Source organism: Salvelinus namaycush, unplaced genomic scaffold, assembly GCF_016432855.1.
Source record: "Salvelinus namaycush isolate Seneca unplaced genomic scaffold, SaNama_1.0 Scaffold485, whole genome shotgun sequence".
In the NCBI taxonomy this organism is placed as follows: domain Eukaryota; kingdom Metazoa; phylum Chordata; class Actinopteri; order Salmoniformes; family Salmonidae; genus Salvelinus; species Salvelinus namaycush.
Window position 1 is genome coordinate 51,622 of NW_024061181.1, and position 20,583 is coordinate 72,204.

At 41.2% G+C, this 20,583-nt stretch overlaps 1 protein-coding gene across 1 annotated transcript; it reads right to left on the reverse strand.

Moving 5' to 3' along the window:
- Nucleotides 1-7,550: 7,550 nt before the first annotated feature.
- LOC120041598 (zinc finger protein 665-like) lies at nt 7,551-18,607 on the reverse strand. Its single transcript, XM_038986466.1, has 3 exons — nt 18,547-18,607; nt 15,313-15,880; nt 7,551-9,759 (listed from the first exon to the last, which is right to left on the reverse strand). Exons 2-3 carry the CDS (start codon nt 15,820-15,822, stop codon nt 7,753-7,755), a joined length of 2,517 nt encoding a protein of 838 aa, XP_038842394.1. The 5' UTR covers nt 15,823-15,880; nt 18,547-18,607; the 3' UTR covers nt 7,551-7,752.
- Between the last annotated feature and the right edge of the window lie 1,976 nt (nt 18,608-20,583).

Here is a 20,583-nt window from a genome sequence, read left to right on the forward strand (position 1 = left end):
AACATCTGATAACCATGTGTATGTGACCAATAACATTTGATTTGAATTGATTTTGAAACCATGTTATCAACAATCACCTGTTTATTAGGTGGACATGACAAAGACAACACGAGGCATCATGTGGCATCACGTGATTCAAGTCAACACCAGTAAAACAATGAATATACAATATGGGAGTCTGTAGGAAATAACGACCTAATCCCTATATAGTGGACTACTTTAGGCCAGTGCTCATAGGGCTCTGGTCGAAAGCAGTGTCTTACACAGGAAATGGGGTGCCATTTTGTGTTTTCCTTCTTAATTCCTTTCCTCTGTGAAAACCCATTAGCCGTGGTATACTGGCCATATACCACAAACCCTCAACATAACCTTATTGATATCATAAACTGGTTACCAAGACAATTAGAACCCGTGATATACAGTCTGATATACCACGGCTTTCAGCCAATCAGCATCCAGGACCCGAAATACCCGGTTTGTAATTTAAAATAACTTTATATTCTCGTAGCCTTTTTCATTCAAGTTGAATTCATCCCGGGTTCTATCACACACAGATGGTTCAGTAGAGGTCTTTGAAGCAGTGTAGTTTCACTCTCTCTTTTGTGAAAATGCTTTCTGATTGCACAATATTTCAAAATGGCGGCCTAATGGCGGAAAACACTCTGTATTGAAAGCAACCAGTGTTGTTACTGCTGGAGAGAAAAGGATCAACCAGTGTTGTTACTGCTGGAGAGAAAAGGATCAACCAGTGTTGTTACTGCTGGAGAGAAAAGGATCAACCAGTGTTGTTACTGCTGGAGAGAAAAGGATCAACCAGTGTTGTTACTGTTGGAGAGAAAAGGATCAACCAGTGTTGTTACTGCTGGAGAGAAAAGGATCAACTAGTGTTGTTACTGCTGGAGAGAAAAGGATCAACCAGTGTTGTTACTGCTGGAGAGAAAAGGATCAACCAGTGTTGTTACTGCTGAATAGAAAAGGATCAACCAGTGTTGTTACTGCTGGAGAGAAAAGGATCAACCAGTGTTGTTACTGTTGGAGAGAAAAGGATCAACCAGTGTTGTTACTGTTGGAGAGAAAAGGATCAACCAGTGTTGTTACTGCTGGAGAGAAAAGGATCAACCAGTGTTGTTACTGTTGAATAGAAAAGGATCAACCAGTGTTGTTACTGTTGGAGAGAAAAGGATCAACCAGTGTTGTTACTGTTGGAGAGAAAAGGATCAACCAGTGTTGTTACTGCTGAATAGTAAAGAATCAACCAGTGTTGTTACTGCTGGAGAGAAAAGGATCAACCAGTGTTGTTACTGCTGGAGAGAAAAGGATCAACCAGTGTTGTTACTGCTGGAGAGAAAAGGATCAACCAGTGTTGTTACTGTTGAATAGAAAAGGATCAACCAGTGTTGTTACTGCTGAATAGTAAAGGATCAACCAGTGTTGTTACTGTTGAGTAGAAAAGGATCAACCAGTGTTGTTACTGATGGAGAGAAAAGGATCAACCAGTGTTGTTACTGTTGGAGAGAAAAGGATCAACCAGTGTTGTTACTGTTGAATAGAAAAGGATCAACCAGTGTTGTTACTGTTGGAGAGAAAAGGATCAACCAGTGTTGTTACTGCTGGAGAGAAAAGGATCAACCAGTGTTGTTACTGCTGAATAGAAAAGGATCAACCAGTGTTGTTACTGTTGGAGAGAAAAGGATCAACCAGTGTTGTTACTGCTGAATAGAAAAGGATCAACCAGTGTTGTTACTGCTGGAGAGAAAAGGATCAACCAGTGTTGTTACTGCTGAATAGAAAAGGATCAACCAGTGTTGTTACTGCTGGAGAGAAAAGGATCAACCAGTGTTGTTACTGTTGGAGAGAAAAGGATCAACCAGTGTTGTTACTGCTGTAGAGAAAAGGATCAACCAGTGTTGTTACTGCTGAATAGAAAAGGATCAACCAGTGTTGTTACTGATGGAGAGAAAAGGATCAACCAGTGTTGTTACTGCTGGAGAGAAAAGGATCAACCAGTGTTGTTACTGCTGAATAGAAAAGGATCAACCAGTGTTGTTACTGATGAATAGTAAAGGATCAACCAGTGTTGTTACTGTTGGAGAGTAAAGGATCAACCAGTGTTGTTACTGCTGAATAGAAAAGGATCAACCAGTGTTGTTACTGCTGGAGAGAAAAGGATCAGCCAGTGTTGTTACTGCTGGAGAGAAAAGGATCAACCAGTGTTGTTACTGCTGAATAGAAAAGGATCAACCAGTGTTGTTACTGATGAATAGTAAAGGATCAACCAGTGTTGTTACTGTTGGAGAGTAAAGGATCAACCAGTGTTGTTACTGCTGGAGAGAAAAGGATCAACCAGTGTTGTTACTGCTGGAGAGAAAAGGATCAACCAGTGTTGTTACTGCTGGAGAGAAAAGGATCAACCAGTGTTGTTACTGCTGAATAGTAAAGAATCAACCAGTGTTGTTACTGCTGGAGAGAAAAGGATCAACCAGTGTTGTTACTGATGGAGAGAAAAGGATCAACCAGTGTTGTTAATGCTGGAGAGAAAAGGATCAACCAGTGTTGTTACTGTTGGAGAGAAAAGGATCAACCAGTTATGTTACTGTTGGAGAGAAAAGGATCAACCAGTGTTGTTACTGCTGGAGAGTAAAGAATCAACCAGTGTTGTTACTGCTGGAGAGAAAAGGATCAACCAGTGTTGTTACTGCTGGAGAGAAAAGGATCAACCAGTGTTGTTACTGCTGAATAGAAAATGATCAACCAGTGTTGTTACTGCTGAATAGAAAAGGATCAACCAGTGTTGTTACTGTTGGAGAGAAAAGGATCAACCAGTGTTGTTACTGTTGAATAGAAAAGGATCAACCAGTGTTGTTACTGCTGAATAGTAAAGGATCAACCAGTGTTGTTACTGTTGAGTAGAAAAGGATCAACCAGTGTTGTTACTGCTGGAGAGAAAAGGATCAACCAGTGTTGTTACTGCTGGAGAGAAAAGGATCAACCAGTGTTGTTACTGCTGGAGAGAAAAGGATCAACCAGTGTTGTTACTGTTGGAGAGGAAAGGATCAACCAGTGTTGTTACTGCTGGAGAGAAAAGGATCAACCAGTGTTGTTACTGCTGAATAGAAAAGGATCAACCAGTGTTGTTACTGCTGGAGAGAAAAGGATCAACCAGTGTTGTTACTGCTGGAGAGAAAAGGATCAACCAGTGTTGTTACTGTTGGAGAGAAAAGGATCAACCAGTGTTGTTACTGCTGAATAGAAAAGGATCAACCAGTGTTGTTACTGCTGGAGAGAAAAGGATCAACCAGTGCTGTTACTGTTGGAGAGAAAAGGATCAACCAGTGCTGTTACTGTTGGAGAGAAAAGGATCAACCAGTGTTGTTACTGTTGGAGAGAAAAGGATCAACCAGTGCTGTTACTGTTGGAGAGAAAAGGATCAACCAGTGTTGTTACTGTTGGAGAGAAAAGGATCAACCAGTGCTGTTACTGTTGGAGAGAAAAGGATCAACCAGTGTTGTTACTGTTGGAGAGAAAAGGATCAACCAGTGTTGTTACTGTTGGAGAGAAAAGGATCAACCAGTGTTGTTACTGTTGGAGAGAAAAGGATCAACCAGTGTTGTTACTGTTGGAGAGAAAAGGATCAACCAGTGTTGTTACTGTTGGAGAGAAAAGGATCAACCAGTGTTGTTACTGTTGGAGAGAAAAGGATCAACCAGTGTTGTTACTGCTGGAGAGAAAAGAGCTTTCTGGTCTGAATTGTATTTAATAATGAACAAAGGACACTCACGTCGGTCATTCAAGGTGGGTGTATAGGCCTATACACTAAATGTAGCCTTCTGTTAGATATCAATTACATGGCTAACTATCAGTGATATTAGGCTATATTTACAGTTAGCAATTATGCTAACCACTTCCTCGGGTGGTGGATTAGCCCCAAATGAATTAGTCTTTGTGATATAATTCCCCCCTAAGAAATGTAGGAATATGAATCTCTATTGAAGAACAAAAAAAAAAAATAATAATAATAATAACAGCAACAATAGTTAAATTGTCAAACCAAAAACGAATGTTAATCACTGAAAATCGAAAATCAAGTCGAAGCAAATCACACATTCTTTAAAGTTAGGAAAATCGTTGGCCTGCAATTGTTTTGAAAATTTTCATAGGCGAACAAATAGATTTTGCAAGCAGTAGGTATTTAGAATTAAAATGTGGAGTGGAGCTGCGCTAACCCAGGTCTCTCAAACTCATGCCTTAAACTAATGACTCATGAATATATCGTGTCATAATTACAGCCAGTGTGATATCAATATATATAAACTGGGTGGTTCGTGCCAAGAATGCTGATTGGCTGACAGCCGTGGTATATCAGACCGTAAACAATGGGTATGACAAAACATTTAGTTTTACTGCCCTAATTACGTTGATTACCAGCTTACAATAAGGTACCTCAAGGGTTTGTGGTATATGGCCAATATACCACGGCTAAAGGCTGTATCCAGACACTCCGCTTTGCGTCATTGTGCCTAAGAACAGTAATTAGCCGTGGTATATTGGCAATATACCACACCCCCCGTGCCTTACTGCTTAAATATATACTATACTGTAGATAGGGTGTTGCAATGTAGTCTACATCTTAGATTTAAAATTGACAGGACTAATGGTTGCTAGGGAGTTGTCTAGATAATCATTAAACAACTGAACAGTTAAACAGAAAACAGCTTCAGTTTAAAAAAAAATTAATTATAAATCGATGGTGGTGTTTATAAATGTTATTAACCCCCTTAAAAAATGAACTAGCATTTATTTAGTGGTCTCCATGAATCGTGGCCCCTCTGCAGTTCACAACACAGCTCTGTAGTTGGAGACAACCACGTATCTGAATAAAGCAGAATGTTTTAAATAACAAACAAACATCACAACAATTTTACCCGTTATTTGTCATTTAGAATGAACTGGTCAAGGCAAAGATGGTGGATAAATGTTAGATGAACGACTCAAGCCGTTTACCATTGTCTACTTAAGTGGCTGGCTCTCCAATAGACACCAAATGCGAGTCTGGACTACTTAGTTCATTGACCTCCATTGAAACGGAAACATTTGGGAGTGGGATGTCTTGATTCAATCTCTGGTCAAGGAGGTAAGTTTGCGGTAAAATATTTCAAAACCCCAGAAATCAGGACACACCAGACCCAATACTTTGAGGAAGTCAGTTGTATAGTTCTATTCAGTCTCCCATCTGTTTTGTCTTTCATTACCTCATCTGGTTCCAAATCCCTCACTACATCTGGCCAACATAGAAGGGGGAGGGGCCAGGGGGACGTAGTAGGTAGGCGTTTGAGATGTCCTGAGTGCCAAATGGCACCTTCGTCCATATAGAGTGCACTAATGTTGACCAGAGCCCTGGTCAGAGCCCTATGGGCCCTGGTTAAAAAGTCTCGCACAAATTGTAGGGCATACTGGTCAAAATTAGTGCCCTCTATCGTGCAGAGTGTGCCATTTTGGACAGGCCGAGTCAAAGGCAGTGTTCCAGTACTTCAGGAAATGCTTCCTCCCAATCTATTTGCTTCAGTTGGTAACCAGAGTGATCCCTCACGAAACCCAGACAACAACAACAACAGAAAGACTGGGCGCAGACATCCATTCTAATTCTATTCCACGTTGGTTCAATGTCATTTTCATTGAAATGACGTGGGAACAACGTTTATTGAACCGGTGTGTGCCCAGTGGGATGGGTTTTGGGGATTGTAACAAAATGTAATCCATAGAATGCTCATTTGGAGGAAGGATTGTTTACATATATTTGAGATTCATCTCTGAAAGCATAATTGAGAAATAACTGATCAAAGTTATTAGATTTTGGCCTTACCCAGGCCTAATTTAAAACTCCATGTTTCATCTGTAAGTGCTACAAAGCAAAAAATAAACAATTTTTGATTTGGCAATTTTTATATATATACACACACACCACCGTTCAAAAGTTTGGGGTCACTTAGAAATGTCCTTGTTTTTGGTTGCCCTTCTAGGCAGAGTTGCAAAGAAAAAGCCATATCTCAGACAGGCCAATAAAAAGAAAAGATTAAGATGGGCAAAAGATCACAGACACTGGACAGAGGAACTCTGCCTAGAAGGCCAGCATCCCGGAGTCGCCTCTTCACTGTTGACATTGAGACTGGTGTTTTGCGGGTACTATTTAATGAAGCTGCCAGTTGAGGACTTGTGAGGCGTCTGTTTCTAAAACTAGACACTCTAATGTACTTGTCCTCTTGCTCAGTTGTGCACCAGGGCCTCACACTCCTCTTTCTATTCTGGTTGGAGCCAGTTGGCGCTGTTCTGTGAAGGGAACAGTACACAGCGTTGTACGAGATCTTCAGTTTCTTGGCAATTTCTCGCATGGATTAACCTTCATTTCTCAGAACAAGAATAGACAAGAATGAGTTTAATTAGAAAGTTCTTTGTTTCTGGCCATTTTGAGCCTGTAATCAAACCCACAAATGCTGATGCTCCAGATTCTCAACTAGTTTAAAGAAGGCCAGTTTTATTGCTTCTTTAATCAGAACAACAGTTTTCAGCTGTGCTAACATAATTGCAAACTGGGTTTTCAAACGATCAATTAACCTTTTAAAAGGATTAACTTCGATTAGCTAACACAATGTGCCATTGGAACACAGGAGTGATGGTTGCTGATAATGGGCCTCTGTACACCTACGTAGATATTCCATTCAAAATCAGCCGTTTCCAGCTACAATAGTCATTTACAACATTAACAATGTCTACACTGTATTTATGATCAATTTGATGTTATTTTAATGGACAAACAATGTGCTTTTCTTTTTTTAAAACAAGGACATTTCTAAGTGACCCCAAACTTTTGAAAGGTAGAGTATATATATATACACAGTATGTGTGTGTATATATATATATATATATATATATAGTTGTACATAATATACTCTATAAGCATATCAAAGTTCCAGAGTGGAATCTCTCCTAGTTTTAAAGCCCATTTTATGAAACAGGGCTCCCGAGTGGCGCAGTGGTCTAAGACACTGCATCTCAGTGCAAGAGGTGTCACTGCAGTACCTGGTTCGAATCCAGGCTGCATCACATCTGACTGTGATTGAGAAAAAAATGTAATATACACAGTGACAGACAATATATCCATAACAGACTGACCAGGTGAAAGCTATGATCCATTGTTGATGTCACTTGTTAAAGCCACTTTAAATCAGTGTAGATGAAGGGGAGGAGACGGGTTAAAGAAGGATTTTTAAGCCTTGAGACAATAGAGACATGTATGTGTGCCATTCAGCTGGTGAATGGGCAAGACAAAAGATTGAAGTGCCTTTGAACGGGGTATGGTAGGTAATAGGTGCCAGGTTACACCTATTGTCAAGAACTGCAACGCTTCTGGGTTTGTCATGCTCAACAATTTGTCATGCTCAACAGCTTCCTGTGTGTATCAAGAATGGTCCACCACCCAAAGGACATCCAGCCAACTGGACACAACTGGGAAGCATTGGAGTCAACATGGGCCAGCATCCCTGTGGAACGCTTTTGACACCTTGTAGAGTCAATGCCCCCAACGAACTGAGGATGTTCTGAGGGCAAAATGGGGTGCAACTCCATATTAGGAAGGTGTTAATGTTTTATTCTATTCTATGGATTTTATTTTGTGAATTTCCCGCAAATCATGGTATTTTTCTGTCTGGGTATCGTAAGGAATCCCTCTATAAGGGATTGGACAGGTGATACACCAGGTTACCATGGAGTCTGATGTGGGTAGGGATAAGGGACATGCTGATTGTGTGGTAGGTAGGGTTTAGGGAGTCTTGGGACAGAGACAGGCGGAGTTTGCCTGTGTGTCTCCTGATGTTTCTTCAGACTGCTCCACTGGGCAAAGGCTTTATCACACAAGCGGCACTGGAACGGTTTCTCTCCTGTGTGGGTCCGCCGGTGGTTTTTCAAGACATTCCCGTCACGAAACCTCCTCCCGCAGTCAGGGCATTGGTACGGTTTCTCTCCAGTGTGGATTCGCAGATGAAGAGTGCAGTGGCTCTTACTTGTGAAGCTCTTGTCACAGTAAGTACAGCGGTAAGGCTTCTCACCAGCATGAATCCGGAGATGAAGTTTTAAACTCCCTGTCAGGGAGAAACTCTTCCCACATTGAGGGCAAAGGTAAGGCCTCTCTCCAGTGTGTTTCCTCTGGTGGACTAGTAAACTACCTTTAGTGGAGAAAGTCTTGTCGCACTGTGGGCAGTGGACTCTGCTTTTGTGGGTCTTCTGCAGGTGATCCTTTAGAAGAGCCTTGGTAGATAACTTCTCCCCACAGTGGGGGCATGGAAGAGGGCCTTGGTGCATACGGACTGGACCCAGTGTCTCCCCCTTGTGGTTCTTCAGGTGGTGCTGCTTTAGCGAGATTGTATGACAAAACTTCATCCCGCACACCGAGCAGTGGTAAGGTGTCTCTCCCGTGTGAGTTCTCATGTGTCTCTGTAAGAGTCCAGATTGAGTAAAATCCTTACCGCAGCGAGGACAGACGTATGGTTTCTCCCCAGTATGGATTCTCAGGTGTCTTTTAAGACTGCCGGCCTCACTGAATCCCCTTCCACATTCAGAGCACACGTGTGGTTTTTTCAGAGGATCATTTGGCGGATGCCGGGTTTGCATGTGTGATTCCAGTTTCGATGCACTTACGAAGCTCTTCATACAGTGAGCACAGCGGTGAGGGTGTTCTGTGTGAACAACTTCCCGGTGATGTACAAGGCTTATTTTTTCACGAAAATTCCTTCCACATTCCGAGCAGTGGTAAGGTTTCTCACCTGTGTGAGTCCTGATGTGTCTCTGCAAGTTTCCAGAATCATTGTAGTTCTTCCCACAATGATGGCAAACATACGGTTTCTCCCCAGTATGAGTTCTCAGGTGTCTCTTAAGACTGCCAGCCTCACTGAATCCCTTTCCGCATGTAGAGCACACGTGTGGTTTCTCTCCAGTCAAGTTCTCTCTGTATCTCTTCAGGTACTGTAAGTGTCGTTTTAGACTTCGTGCTGTGATAAAACTCTTCCCACAATGATCACAGATATGGGAGCCATCTCCTGAGAGGGGTTCCTTACGTTGCTTAGCATTAGGCGTGCTGCGAAGCTTCTCTCTTGTATGTTTTCTCTGGTGTACTCTGCGTTTGCGTGAGGTACCGAAGCTCATCCCACAGTCGTCAGAAGAGCAATGGTAAGGTTTCTCTCCTGTAAGGACGCTCTTCACAATGACCTTCTCTCCTGGGTGAGTTTTTTTCATGTGTCTCCTTAAGTTTCCAGAATCACTCCAAGCCTTCCCACAATGATGGCAGACATACGGTTTCTCCCCAGTATGAGTTCTCAGGTGTCTCTTAAGACTTCCAGTCTCACTGAATCCCTTTCCGCATGTAGAACACACGTGTGGTTTCTCTCCAGTCAAGTTCTCTCTGTATCTCTTCAGGTTCTGTATGTGTAGTTGTAGACTTCTTGCTGTGATAAAATTCTTCCCACAATGATCACAGATATGAGAGCTAGGCCTGTCTCCTGAGAGGGTTTCATTGCGTTGTTCAGCAGACGAGCTGTGAGGATTCTCTCCTGTCTGTGCTGTCTTGTGTATTATATGGCCACTCCGCCCCAGTATTTTCCTGCAGTCGACCAGCCGCACGGACACCCTCTTCAGACCCAGCAGTAATACGCTACTGGGAGAAGCACGACCCGGGGACTTCGGGAGGGCGGAGGGTGACGTGGGAAGCTTGTTCTGGAAATCATAAAAATAGAGACGGAACAAATCAGGGTGGGAAACACTCTCCTACATGTCTTTCCCGTGACACTCTCATCCTTAAAACACATTGGAGGATAAAGTCCAAGAGGAGAAACCTTTTCCTCCAATACATTTATAGAAGGAGGATAACACTGTTAAAACACATTGGAGGATAAAGTCCAAGAGGAGAAACCTTGAATCTTTTCCTCCAATACATTTATAGAAGGAGTATAACACTGTGGCGCCGACAGACACGGTTGCCTTGTTTCTAGCTACTAGCCAACTTTGCAGTATTTTTTGGAGGTGTTATTTCTGACATATTAGGGGTGTTATTTCTGACATATTGGAGGTGTTATTTCTGACATATTGGAGGTGTTATTTCTGACATATTGGGGGTGTTATTTCTGACATATTGGGGGTGTTATTTATGACATATTGGGGGTGTTATTTATGACATATTGGAGGTGTCATTTCTGACATATTGGGGGTGTTTTTTCTGACATATTGGAGGTGTTATTTCTGACATATTGGAGGTGTTATTTCTGACATTGGGGGTGTTATTTCTGACATATTGGGGGTGTTATTTCTGACATATTGGGGGTGTTATTTCTGACATATTGGAGGTGTTATTTCTGACATACTGGGGTGTTATTTCTGACATATTGGAGGTGTTATTTCTGACATATTGGAGGTGTTATTTCTGACATATTGGAGGTGTTATTTCTGACATGTTGGAGGTGTTATTTCTGACATGTTGGAGGTGTTATTTCTGACATGTTGGGGGTGTTATTTCTGACATATTGGGGGTGTTATTTCTGACATGTTGGGGGTGTTATTTCTGACATATTGGGGGTGTTATTTCTGACATATTGGGGGTGTTATTTCTGACATATTGGAGGTGTTATTTCTGACATATTGGAGGTGTTATTTCTGACATATTGGGGGTGTTATTTCTGACATACTGGGGTGTTATTTCTGTTATATTGAAGGTGTTATTTCTGACATGTTGGGGGGTTATTTCTGACATATTGGGGGTGTTATTTCTGACATATTGGAGGTGTTATTTCTGACATATTGGAGGTGTTATTTCTGACATATTGGGGGTGTTATTTCTGACATATTGGAGGTGTTATTTCTGACATGTTGGAGGTGTTATTTCTGACATATTGGAGGTGTTATTTCTGACATGTTGGGGGTGTTATTTCTGACATATTGGGGGTGTTATTTCTGACATATTGGGGGTGTTATTTCTGACATATTGGAGGTGTTATTTCTGACATATTGGAGGTGTTATTTCTGACATGTTGGGGGTGTTATTTCTGACATACTGGGGTGTTATTTCTGACATATTGGAGGTGTTATTTCTGACATATTGGGGGTGTTATTTCTGACATATTGGAGGTGTTATTTCTGACATGTTGGGGGGGTTATTTCTGACATGTTGGGGGGGTTATTTCTGACATATTGGGGGTGTTATTTCTGACATATTGGAGGTGTTATTTCTGACATATTGGAGGTGTTATTTCTGACATATTGGGGGTGTTATTTCTGACATATTGGAGGTGTTATTTCTGTTATATTGAAGGTGTTATTTCTGACATGTTGGGGGGGTTATTTCTGACATGTTGGGGGGGTTATTTCTGACATATTGGAGGTGTTATTTCTGACATGTTGGGGTGTTATTTCTGACATATTGGAGGTGTTATTTCTGACATATTGGGGGTGTTATCTGACATATTGGGGGTGTTATTTCTGACATATTGGAGGTGTTATTTCTGACATATTGGGGGTGTTATTTCTGACATACTGGAGGTGTTATTTCTGACATACTGGAGGTGTTATTTCTGACATATTGGAGGTGTTATTTCTGACATATTGGAGGTGTTATTTCTGACATGTTGGGGGTGTTATTTCTGACATGTTGGAGGTGTTATTTCTGACATGTTGGGGGTGTTATTTCTGACATGTTGGGGGTGTTATTTCTGACATATTGGAGGTGTTATTTCTGACATATTGGAAGTGTTATTTCTGACATATTGGAGGTGTTATTTCTGACATATTGGGGGTGTTATTTCTGACATATTGGAGGTGTTATTTCTGACATGTTGGAGGTGTTATTTCTGACATGTTGGAGGTGTTATTTCTGACATACTGGAGGTGTTATTTCTGACATATTGGGGGTGTTATTTCTGACATATTGGAGGTGTTATTTCTGACATGTTGGAGGTGTTATTTCTGACATGTTGGGGGTGTTATTTCTGACATGTTGGAGGTGTTATTTCTGACATGTTGGAGGTGTTATTTCTGGCATATTGGAGGTGTTATTTCTGACATATTGGGGGTGTTATTTCTGACATATTGGAGGTGTTATTTCTGACATATAGGAGGTGTTATTTCTGACATATTGGAGGTGTTATTTCTGACATGTTATTTCTGACATATTGGAAGTGTTATTTCTGACATATTGGGGGTGTTATTTCTGACATATTGGGGGTGTTATTTCTGACATGTTGGGGGTGTTATTTCTGACATTATTTGCTCAGAACGTTTCTTGTATTAATACCTACAGCTGAAAATAACTGACACTAAATCGGCGGTCACTCACCAGAAACTAGTCTATTCAACAACAAAAAAACTCCTTAGTCTTTGCCGATGACAAACATACACATAACACGGTGCAGCCACCACCACGCTGGAAAATTTGAAGAGTGATGTGTTGTATTGGATTAGTGATGTGTTGTGTTGTGTTGGATTTGCCCCAAACATAACACTTTGTATTCAGGATATATCATTAATTTTTTTTGCACTATTAGCGCCTTGTTGCAAACAGGAAGCATGTTTTGGAATATTTGTATTCTGCACTGGCTTCTTTCTTTTCACTCTGTCATTAAGGTTAGTATTGTGGAGTAACTACAATGTTGTTGATCCATCCTCAGTTTTCTCCTTTGACAGCCATTAAACTCTGTAACTGTTTAAAAGTCACCATTGTCCTCATGGTGAAATCTCTGAGCGGTTTCCTTCCTCTTCGGCAACTGAGTTAGGAAGGACGCCTGTATCTTTGTAGTGACTGGGTGTATTGATACAACATCCAAAGTGTAATTAATTACAATCACCAGGCTCAAAGGGATATTCAAATGTCAGTTTTTATTTTTTATTTTATTTTTTTACTTATCTACCAATAAGTGCCCTTCATTGGAGAACCTCCCTGGTCTTTGTGGTTGAACCTGTGTTTGAAATTCACTGCTCGACTGAGGGTCCTTAGAGATAATTGTATGTGTGGGCTACAGAGATGAGGTAGTCATTCAAAAATCATGTTAAACACTATTATTGAAAACGGAATGAGTCCATGCAACTTATTATGTGACTTGTTAAGCACATTTTTACTCCTGAACTTATTTAGGCTTTCCATAACAAAGGGGTGGAACACGTATCGACTCAAGACATTTCAGCTTTGTCTCAAGGCTTAAATCCTTCTTTAAGCTGTCTCTTACCCTTCAACTACACTGATTGAAGTGGATTTAACAAAGGATCATAGGTTTCACCTGGATTCACATGGTCAGTCTGTCATGGAAAGAGCAGGTGTTCTTAATGTTTTGTATACTCAGTGTATTATGTACAGTAACAGTCAAAAGTTTGGACACACCTACTCATTCAAGGGTTTTTCTTCATTTTTTAAACTATTTTCTACAATGTAGAATAATAGTGAAGACGTCAAAATTATGAAATAACACATGGAATCATGTAGTAACCAAAAAAAGTGTTTCACAAATCAAAATATATTTTATATTTGAGATTCTTCAAAGTAGCCACCCTTTGCCTTGATGACAGCTTTGCACACTCTTGGCATTCTCTCAACCAGCTTCATGAGGTAGTCACCTGGAATGGATTTGAATCAACAGGTGTGCCTTGTTAAAAGTAAATTTGTGGAATTTTCCTTCTTAATGCGTTTGAGCCAATCAGTTGTGTTGTGTACAGAAGATAGCCCTATATGGTAAAAGACCAAGTCCATATTATGGCAAGAACAGCTCAAATAAGCAAAGAGAAACAACAGTCCATCATTACTTTAAAACATGAAGGTTAGTCAAATCCGTAAAATTTCAAAAATGTTGAAAGTTTTTTCAAGTGCAGTCGATAAAACCCATCAAGTGCTATGATGAAACTGGCTCTCATGATGACCGCCACAGGAAAGGAAGACCCAGAGTTACCTCTGCTGCAGAGGATAAGTTCATTAGAGTTACCAGACTCAGAAATTGCAGCCTAGATAAATGCTTCAGAGTTCAAGTAACAGACACATCTCAACATCAACTGTTCAGAGGAGACCTGCGTGGATCAGGACATCATGGTTGAATTGCTGCAAAGAAACCACTACTAAAGGACACCAATAAGAAGAGACTTGCTTGGGCCAAGAAACACGAGCAATGAAAATTAGACTGGTAAAAATCTGTCCTTTGGTCTGATTAGTCCAATTTTTTTGATTTGTGGTTCCAACCGCTGTGTCTTTGTGAGACGCAGATTAGGTGAACGGTTGATCTCTGCATGTGTGGTTCCCACATGAAGCATGGAGGAGGAGGTGTGATGGTGCTTTTCTGGCGAAACTGTCTGTGATTTATTTAGAATTCAAGGCACAGTTAACCAGCATGGCTGCCACAGCATTCTGCAGCCATACGCCATCCCATCTGGTTTGCGCTTAGTGGGACTATCATTTCATTTTCAACAGGACAATGACCAAACACACCTCCAGGCTGTGTAAGGGGTATTTGACCAAGAAGGAGAGTGATGGGGTGCTGCATCAAATGACCTGGCCTCCACAATCACCCGACCTCAACCCAATTGAGATGGTTTGGGATGAGTTGGACCGCAGAGTGAAGGAAAAGCAGCCCAAAAGTGCTCAGCATATGTGGAAACTCCTTCAAGACTGTTGGAAAAGCATTCCAGGTGACGCTGGTTGAGAGAATGCCAAGCGTGTGCAAAGCTGTCATCAAGGCAAAAGGTGGCTACTTTGAAGAATCAAAAATATAATTTGATTTGTTTAACACTTTTTTGGTTACTACATGATTCCATATGTGGTATTTCATAGTTTTGATGTCGTCACTATTATTCTACAATGTAGAAGAAATAGCACAAATAAAGAAAAACGCTTGAATGAGAAGGTGTCCAAGCTTTGACTGGTACTGTATGTATGCATTTTTACACACACACACACACACACACACACACACACACACACACACACACACACACACACACACACACACACACACACACACACACACACACACACACACACACACACACACACACACACACCAAATTCCTGCCTCTGACATTGCACGTTCTGATATTTCTTAATTTCTTAATTCTTTTTCATATCTTATTACTGTTGGAACAGTATTTCGCAAGTATTTCGCTGCACCTGCAATTAATATCTGAAAATGCGTGTTTCGCAACCAACAAACTGATTTGAGGACAAGGAATCAAGGATGAGATTTATCAAGGAAAGACTGAAACACACATTTTATGACTGGAAAAATAAATACTCATGTCTCTTACTCTCTGGTCTGGAGTGTGCCTCTGCGGATTTGACTCTGCCTCCAGCCCATCGCTAGCCAACCAATACTTGTCCTCCACGTCCAATTCTTCATCGCCGTCTGCAGCGTCATCATCGGATTGGCTGGAACTCAAGTGTTCCGCCTTCAGTCCATTGCTAGGCAACCAATCGATGTCCTCATCGCATTCTTCGTCACAGTCTACAGCATCATCATCATCCGACTGGCTGGGACTCATTGGTGCACCACTAGCATCCTCCAGTATCCTTCTGATGTCCTCTTTAAGTCGGAGTAACCAAGACATTCCCTGCTCCTCTGATTTCATTGACTCTGTATTGTCCCACATTTCCTCCATGACTTTACGTCTTAATAAGCGATGATTCATCCCTTTAATTTCCGATCCATCGTTGCCATGACGTTCACACAGGTAACGTAAATTGTCCTCGGTTAAAGTGAATAAACTCTGTTCAATTTCATCAATCAGCGTTTCCTTCTCTGAACTGAGCGGATTCATATTGTCCTGCTCGTGTGGCAACAACGACAATGCAGTCAATGGCAGGACTTTAGAGTACCTGTAAAAAAAGATTTATACATCAAAACACTCATCTGTAATATCATGTCATTATTAGCTGATATTTAAAGGAATAGTTCAGGATTTTGGCAATGAGTTTCTTTACTTCCAGAGTTAAACGGACTTGTGGAGACCATGTTTATGGTCCTGCGTCCAGTATTGAATAAGTTAGAGGTATAGTTTCGCGAGCCAATGCTAACTTGCAGTAGCGCAATGACGAAGTCTACAGAAACAGCTAGCAGTCTCCTTAGACTTCCAGTCATTTCTTATGATCGAACACAGGCAGGCTTTCATTGTTTTCAAATATGTAGCCTATTTGACTGACAAACCTTAGCTTATTTAACCTTTATTTTACATAGGCAAGTCAGTTAAGAACAAATTCTTATTTACAATGACGGCCTAGTAACAGTTGAATCAACTGGTTTATCCTCATTAGCTGTTGATAACAGGCAGCTTCATAGCAGGAGATTCTTCCACCATCCTTGGCGATACTTTCCTCCTGCTCTCTTACATGCTGACCAAACCAGACGCGTGACTCCTCTTTCACCTTTATTTAACTCGGCAAGTTAGTTAAGAATAAATTCTTATTGACAATGACGGCCTGCCGGGGAACAGAGGGTTAACTGACTTGTTCAGAGGCAGAACGACAGTTTTTGACCTCGTCAGCTCGGGGATTCGATCCAGCAACCTTTCAGTTACAAGTCCAACGCTCTAACCACTAGGCTACCTGCCTCCCCATCCTCATAGGTTTTTAGGAGCATATACCCAACATGGGTGATTGAAAGGTGAACTTCCACACTGCGGTAGGTTGTAGTAACGCTGTAAAGTTGGTTGCCAACCACCATATTAAGTCCAAAGAAGAAAAATAAGCCTTTAGGAAGAAGAAAGGGATTCCGTTTTATCTGTGGATTAATTGTCAGAGTTGAAGACCTTGTGCATTTCAGGTAAAATAACAAACCAATGTTTATATCCCAGGACAAATTAGCTAGAAACAGCAAGCTAACTAAATAGGACAAATTAGCTAGCAACTGCAAGCTAGCTAACTAAAATGCCATAAATGTCTAAAATGCTTTTCGACCTGTCCCCAAATTAATATAATTGGTTCAGAGTTTGTTTTCATATTTCAACCTGCGTGTCCTGATCGTGTCTGGTGTAGGGGTACAAAATCAACATGCGCGAGTCCTGTTTGGTCAGCATAGGAGAGGCACCGTTGTCTTATAAGCATACGTGTCCAGTTGCTGGGGTAATGTTTGAATTTTGAAAACACTTAGTTATTACATTTAATATTTTGCTCCAAGAAGTAAAGTAATCCAACAATGTAAACGTGGCCATCTTGTCTATTCCTCATCTCTCATTGATCGGAGTCGGGTGAGAGTACTCGTTAATTAATCCACCAATCAAACGTCACTTTGAATGACACTCACCTGGCTCGATCAATGAGAGCAGATCAGAGATAGAAAAGATGGCGGTGAACACATTTATGGAGCAAAACATGTATTTAATAACGGGAGCATTTTATGAATTCAATCGTTCCCGCTGCAACTGGACACAAACATTTAAGAGAATGGTGCCTCTCATAAATGAGAACGATGAAAGTATCGCCAAGAAAAGGTTGGCGGATAAATCTCCTGCTATGGCTATGCAGCTGCCTGAGATCAACGTTTATCACAGCTGATGAGGATAAACCGTTTGATTCCATCAACTATCGCTTTGGGACAACATCGGGAGTCTGTATTGGTTGCGTCATTCTGGTGGTTGGCGACAGAAAATAACGTACCACAATATAGCCATCTTCACAAAATAAAAACGTTTTCTGTCAACAAAGGCATATGCATGTATAAGCTCTAGGCACTATTTACCGAATGTAAAGTGAAATGTGACCCTCGCTATCAAATTAACGTGTGTCCCATTTTTGTCAGAACAGCGCCATGTTCCTGTTGAGTTATACAGTGGGTTGTCATTAGACCACGCACGTCCTACCACTGTCTACAAAGCAGGAATATGGTGCGGTTCGGACAACGTTTTGGATTCAGACGTTTATTTGATAGTGAGGGTCACATTTCAATTTACGTCTGGTAAATGGAGTTCCTAGAGACTATACATATGCTTTTGTGTAGCCAGCTATATTGTGGTAGGATTATTTTCCGTCGCCAGCCACCAGAACTACTAACGTTATATGCACAACTCAGGGAGTCCAACCAATACAGACCCCCGATGTTGTGTCCCAAAGCTACACTATACCATGCATTTCGTTGGAACCACTATATGGACAAAAAGTATTTTCTGGCAATTTAACCGTTAATTTTGCCAGCATTGCTCCGCGTAGACGCGAGAAAAATAGAATCTGACGCTCGCAGCCCGTCTTTTCTCATTCTGCATTATATTTCCATCGTGAGCACGCTCATTCACGTGTTTAGAAAACACTTAACGTATGATTTGTCCTTTTTTAAAGGTCTATATAAACCGTTCTGATATAGGTAACGTTCGAACAAATACGTTACAACAGCTAACGTTAACTAGCTAGATTAGCTAGCGATCCATGTGGAGCTAGCTACAAAGCGATTATAATTTGGCTAGATGCGCATTTATGATCTACCTTGATGCTTTTAATCAACTTTAATCATATCGTATGTGTGACGTTTCCCTTCGATGTGTTCTCATGTTTACCTTTTGACCAAAGATGGTTTAGATTGTCTTGTTTTCAACTCAGCCTGTTTTGATGGCAGCAGTTTGATGCCGTCACTTCCGGTATGGGAAGGAAGCCTTCTTCTGAGGTTTATTGGCAGACTTGAATGTCTATTCGCCTACCTACTGTACAGGGTAGTGAACGACATAAGAATACAAATAATTTGGAGGGGGGTGGAGGAAACGACATCATATGCTATACCAGGGGTACTCAACTCTTAGCCAACGAGGTCTGGAGCCTGTTGGTTTGCACACACCTCGTGTCCCAGGTCTAAATCAGTCCCTCATTAGAGGGGCACAATGAAAAACCTATACTATACAAAAATAGACCCATTAAAAACCACATCCAGTCATAGTCCATGGCGGAACATTCTTCGACAGGATTCCTAAGACCCAAAGAGCGTTCAGCTGCACTTACAATGATGCCAATTGTCTCTGATTTCTTCTCCGTTTGTGCTGTGCAGTTTATGACCATTGCAATAAATTATACAGTCCACCTTTTTAACATGAAATATATCAGGATCCCTTGGTTGCCGAGAAACATTCACTGGCGTAGGCTCTACTACCATTGCGTCTTCAAACCCACTCGATCCTTCCACTTTTCCTTGTTCACCACTTTAACTCACTCTTTCTCACTCTCTGTGTTCTCATCTTCACCCGACCCACCTTTAGTTTCAAACAGAACATCGGTTTCCCCCATCTTCCTTCAGTGGAAGCTCTACTCTACTCTGTGACAGAGTGAGTTATGCATTCTACTCTGTGACAGAATGAGTTATGCATTCTACTCTGTGACAGAATGAGTTATGCATTCTACTCTGTGACAGAATGAGTTATGCATTCTACTCTGTGACAGAATGAGTTATGCATTCTACTCTGTGACAGAATGAGTTATGCATTCTACTCTGTGACAGAATGAGTTATGCATTCTACTCAGTGACAGAATGAGTTATGCATTCTACTCAGTGACAGAATGAGTTATGCATTCTACTCTGTGACAGAATGAGTTATGCATTCTACTCTGTGACAGAATGAGTTATGCATTCTACTCTGTGACAGAATGAGTTATGCATTCTACTCTGTGACAGAATGAGTTATGCATTCTACTCTGTGACAGAATGAGTTATGCATTCTACTCTGTGACAGAATGAGTTATGCATTCTACTCAGTGACAGAGTGAGTTATAAATGCACTAGCAGACAGTAGAAGCTAGCTCTCTATTGAATGACCGAACCATGTTAACAACAATCATCGGTTTATTAGGTGGACATGATAAAGACAACACAAGGCATCATGTGATTCAGATCAGAAGCAGCAATACAGGTCAAACACAGTGAGTTTACATCCAAAATGACAAACTAACAATCCCTGTAGAGGGTTTTGCCAGGACCCATGGCGTGCCCATAGTGCACACTACATAAGGAATAGGGTGCCCATAGTGCACACTACATAGGGAATAGGGTGCACACTACATAGGGAATAGGCTCCACACTACATAGGGAATAGGGTGCCCATAGTGCACACTACATAGGGAATAGGGTGCCCATATTGCACAGGGTGCCCATAGTGCACACTACAGTGGGGCAAAAAAGTATTTAGTCAGCCACCAATTGTGCAAGTTCTCCCACTTAAAAAGATGAGAGAGGCCTGTAATTTACATCATAGGTACACTTCAACTATGACAGACACAATGACCAGAAAATCACATTGTAGGATTTTTAATGAATTTATTTGCAAATTATGGTGGAAAATAAGTATTTGGTCAATAACAAAAGTTTATCTCAATACTTTGTTATATACCCTTTGTTGGCAATGACAGAGGTCAAACGTTTTCTGTAAGTCTTCACAAGGTTTTCACACACTGTTGCTGGTATTTTGGCCCATTCCTCCATGCAGATCTCCTCTAGAGCAGTGATGTTTTGGGGCTGTTGCTGGGCAACACGGACTTTCAACTCCCTCCAAAGATTTTCTATGGGGTTGAGATCTGGAGACTGGCTAGGCCACTCCAGGACCTTGAAATGC

Coding starts and splice junctions, on each gene's coding strand:
- LOC120041598 (XM_038986466.1), bottom strand. CDS start 15,822: ATGAATCCGCTCAGTTCAGAGAAGGAAACGCTGATTGATGAAATTGAA. Junction 9,760..15,312: donor GGCACACTCCAGACCAGAGA/GTAAGAGACATG, acceptor TATGATTTCCAG/AACAAGCTTCCCACGTCACC.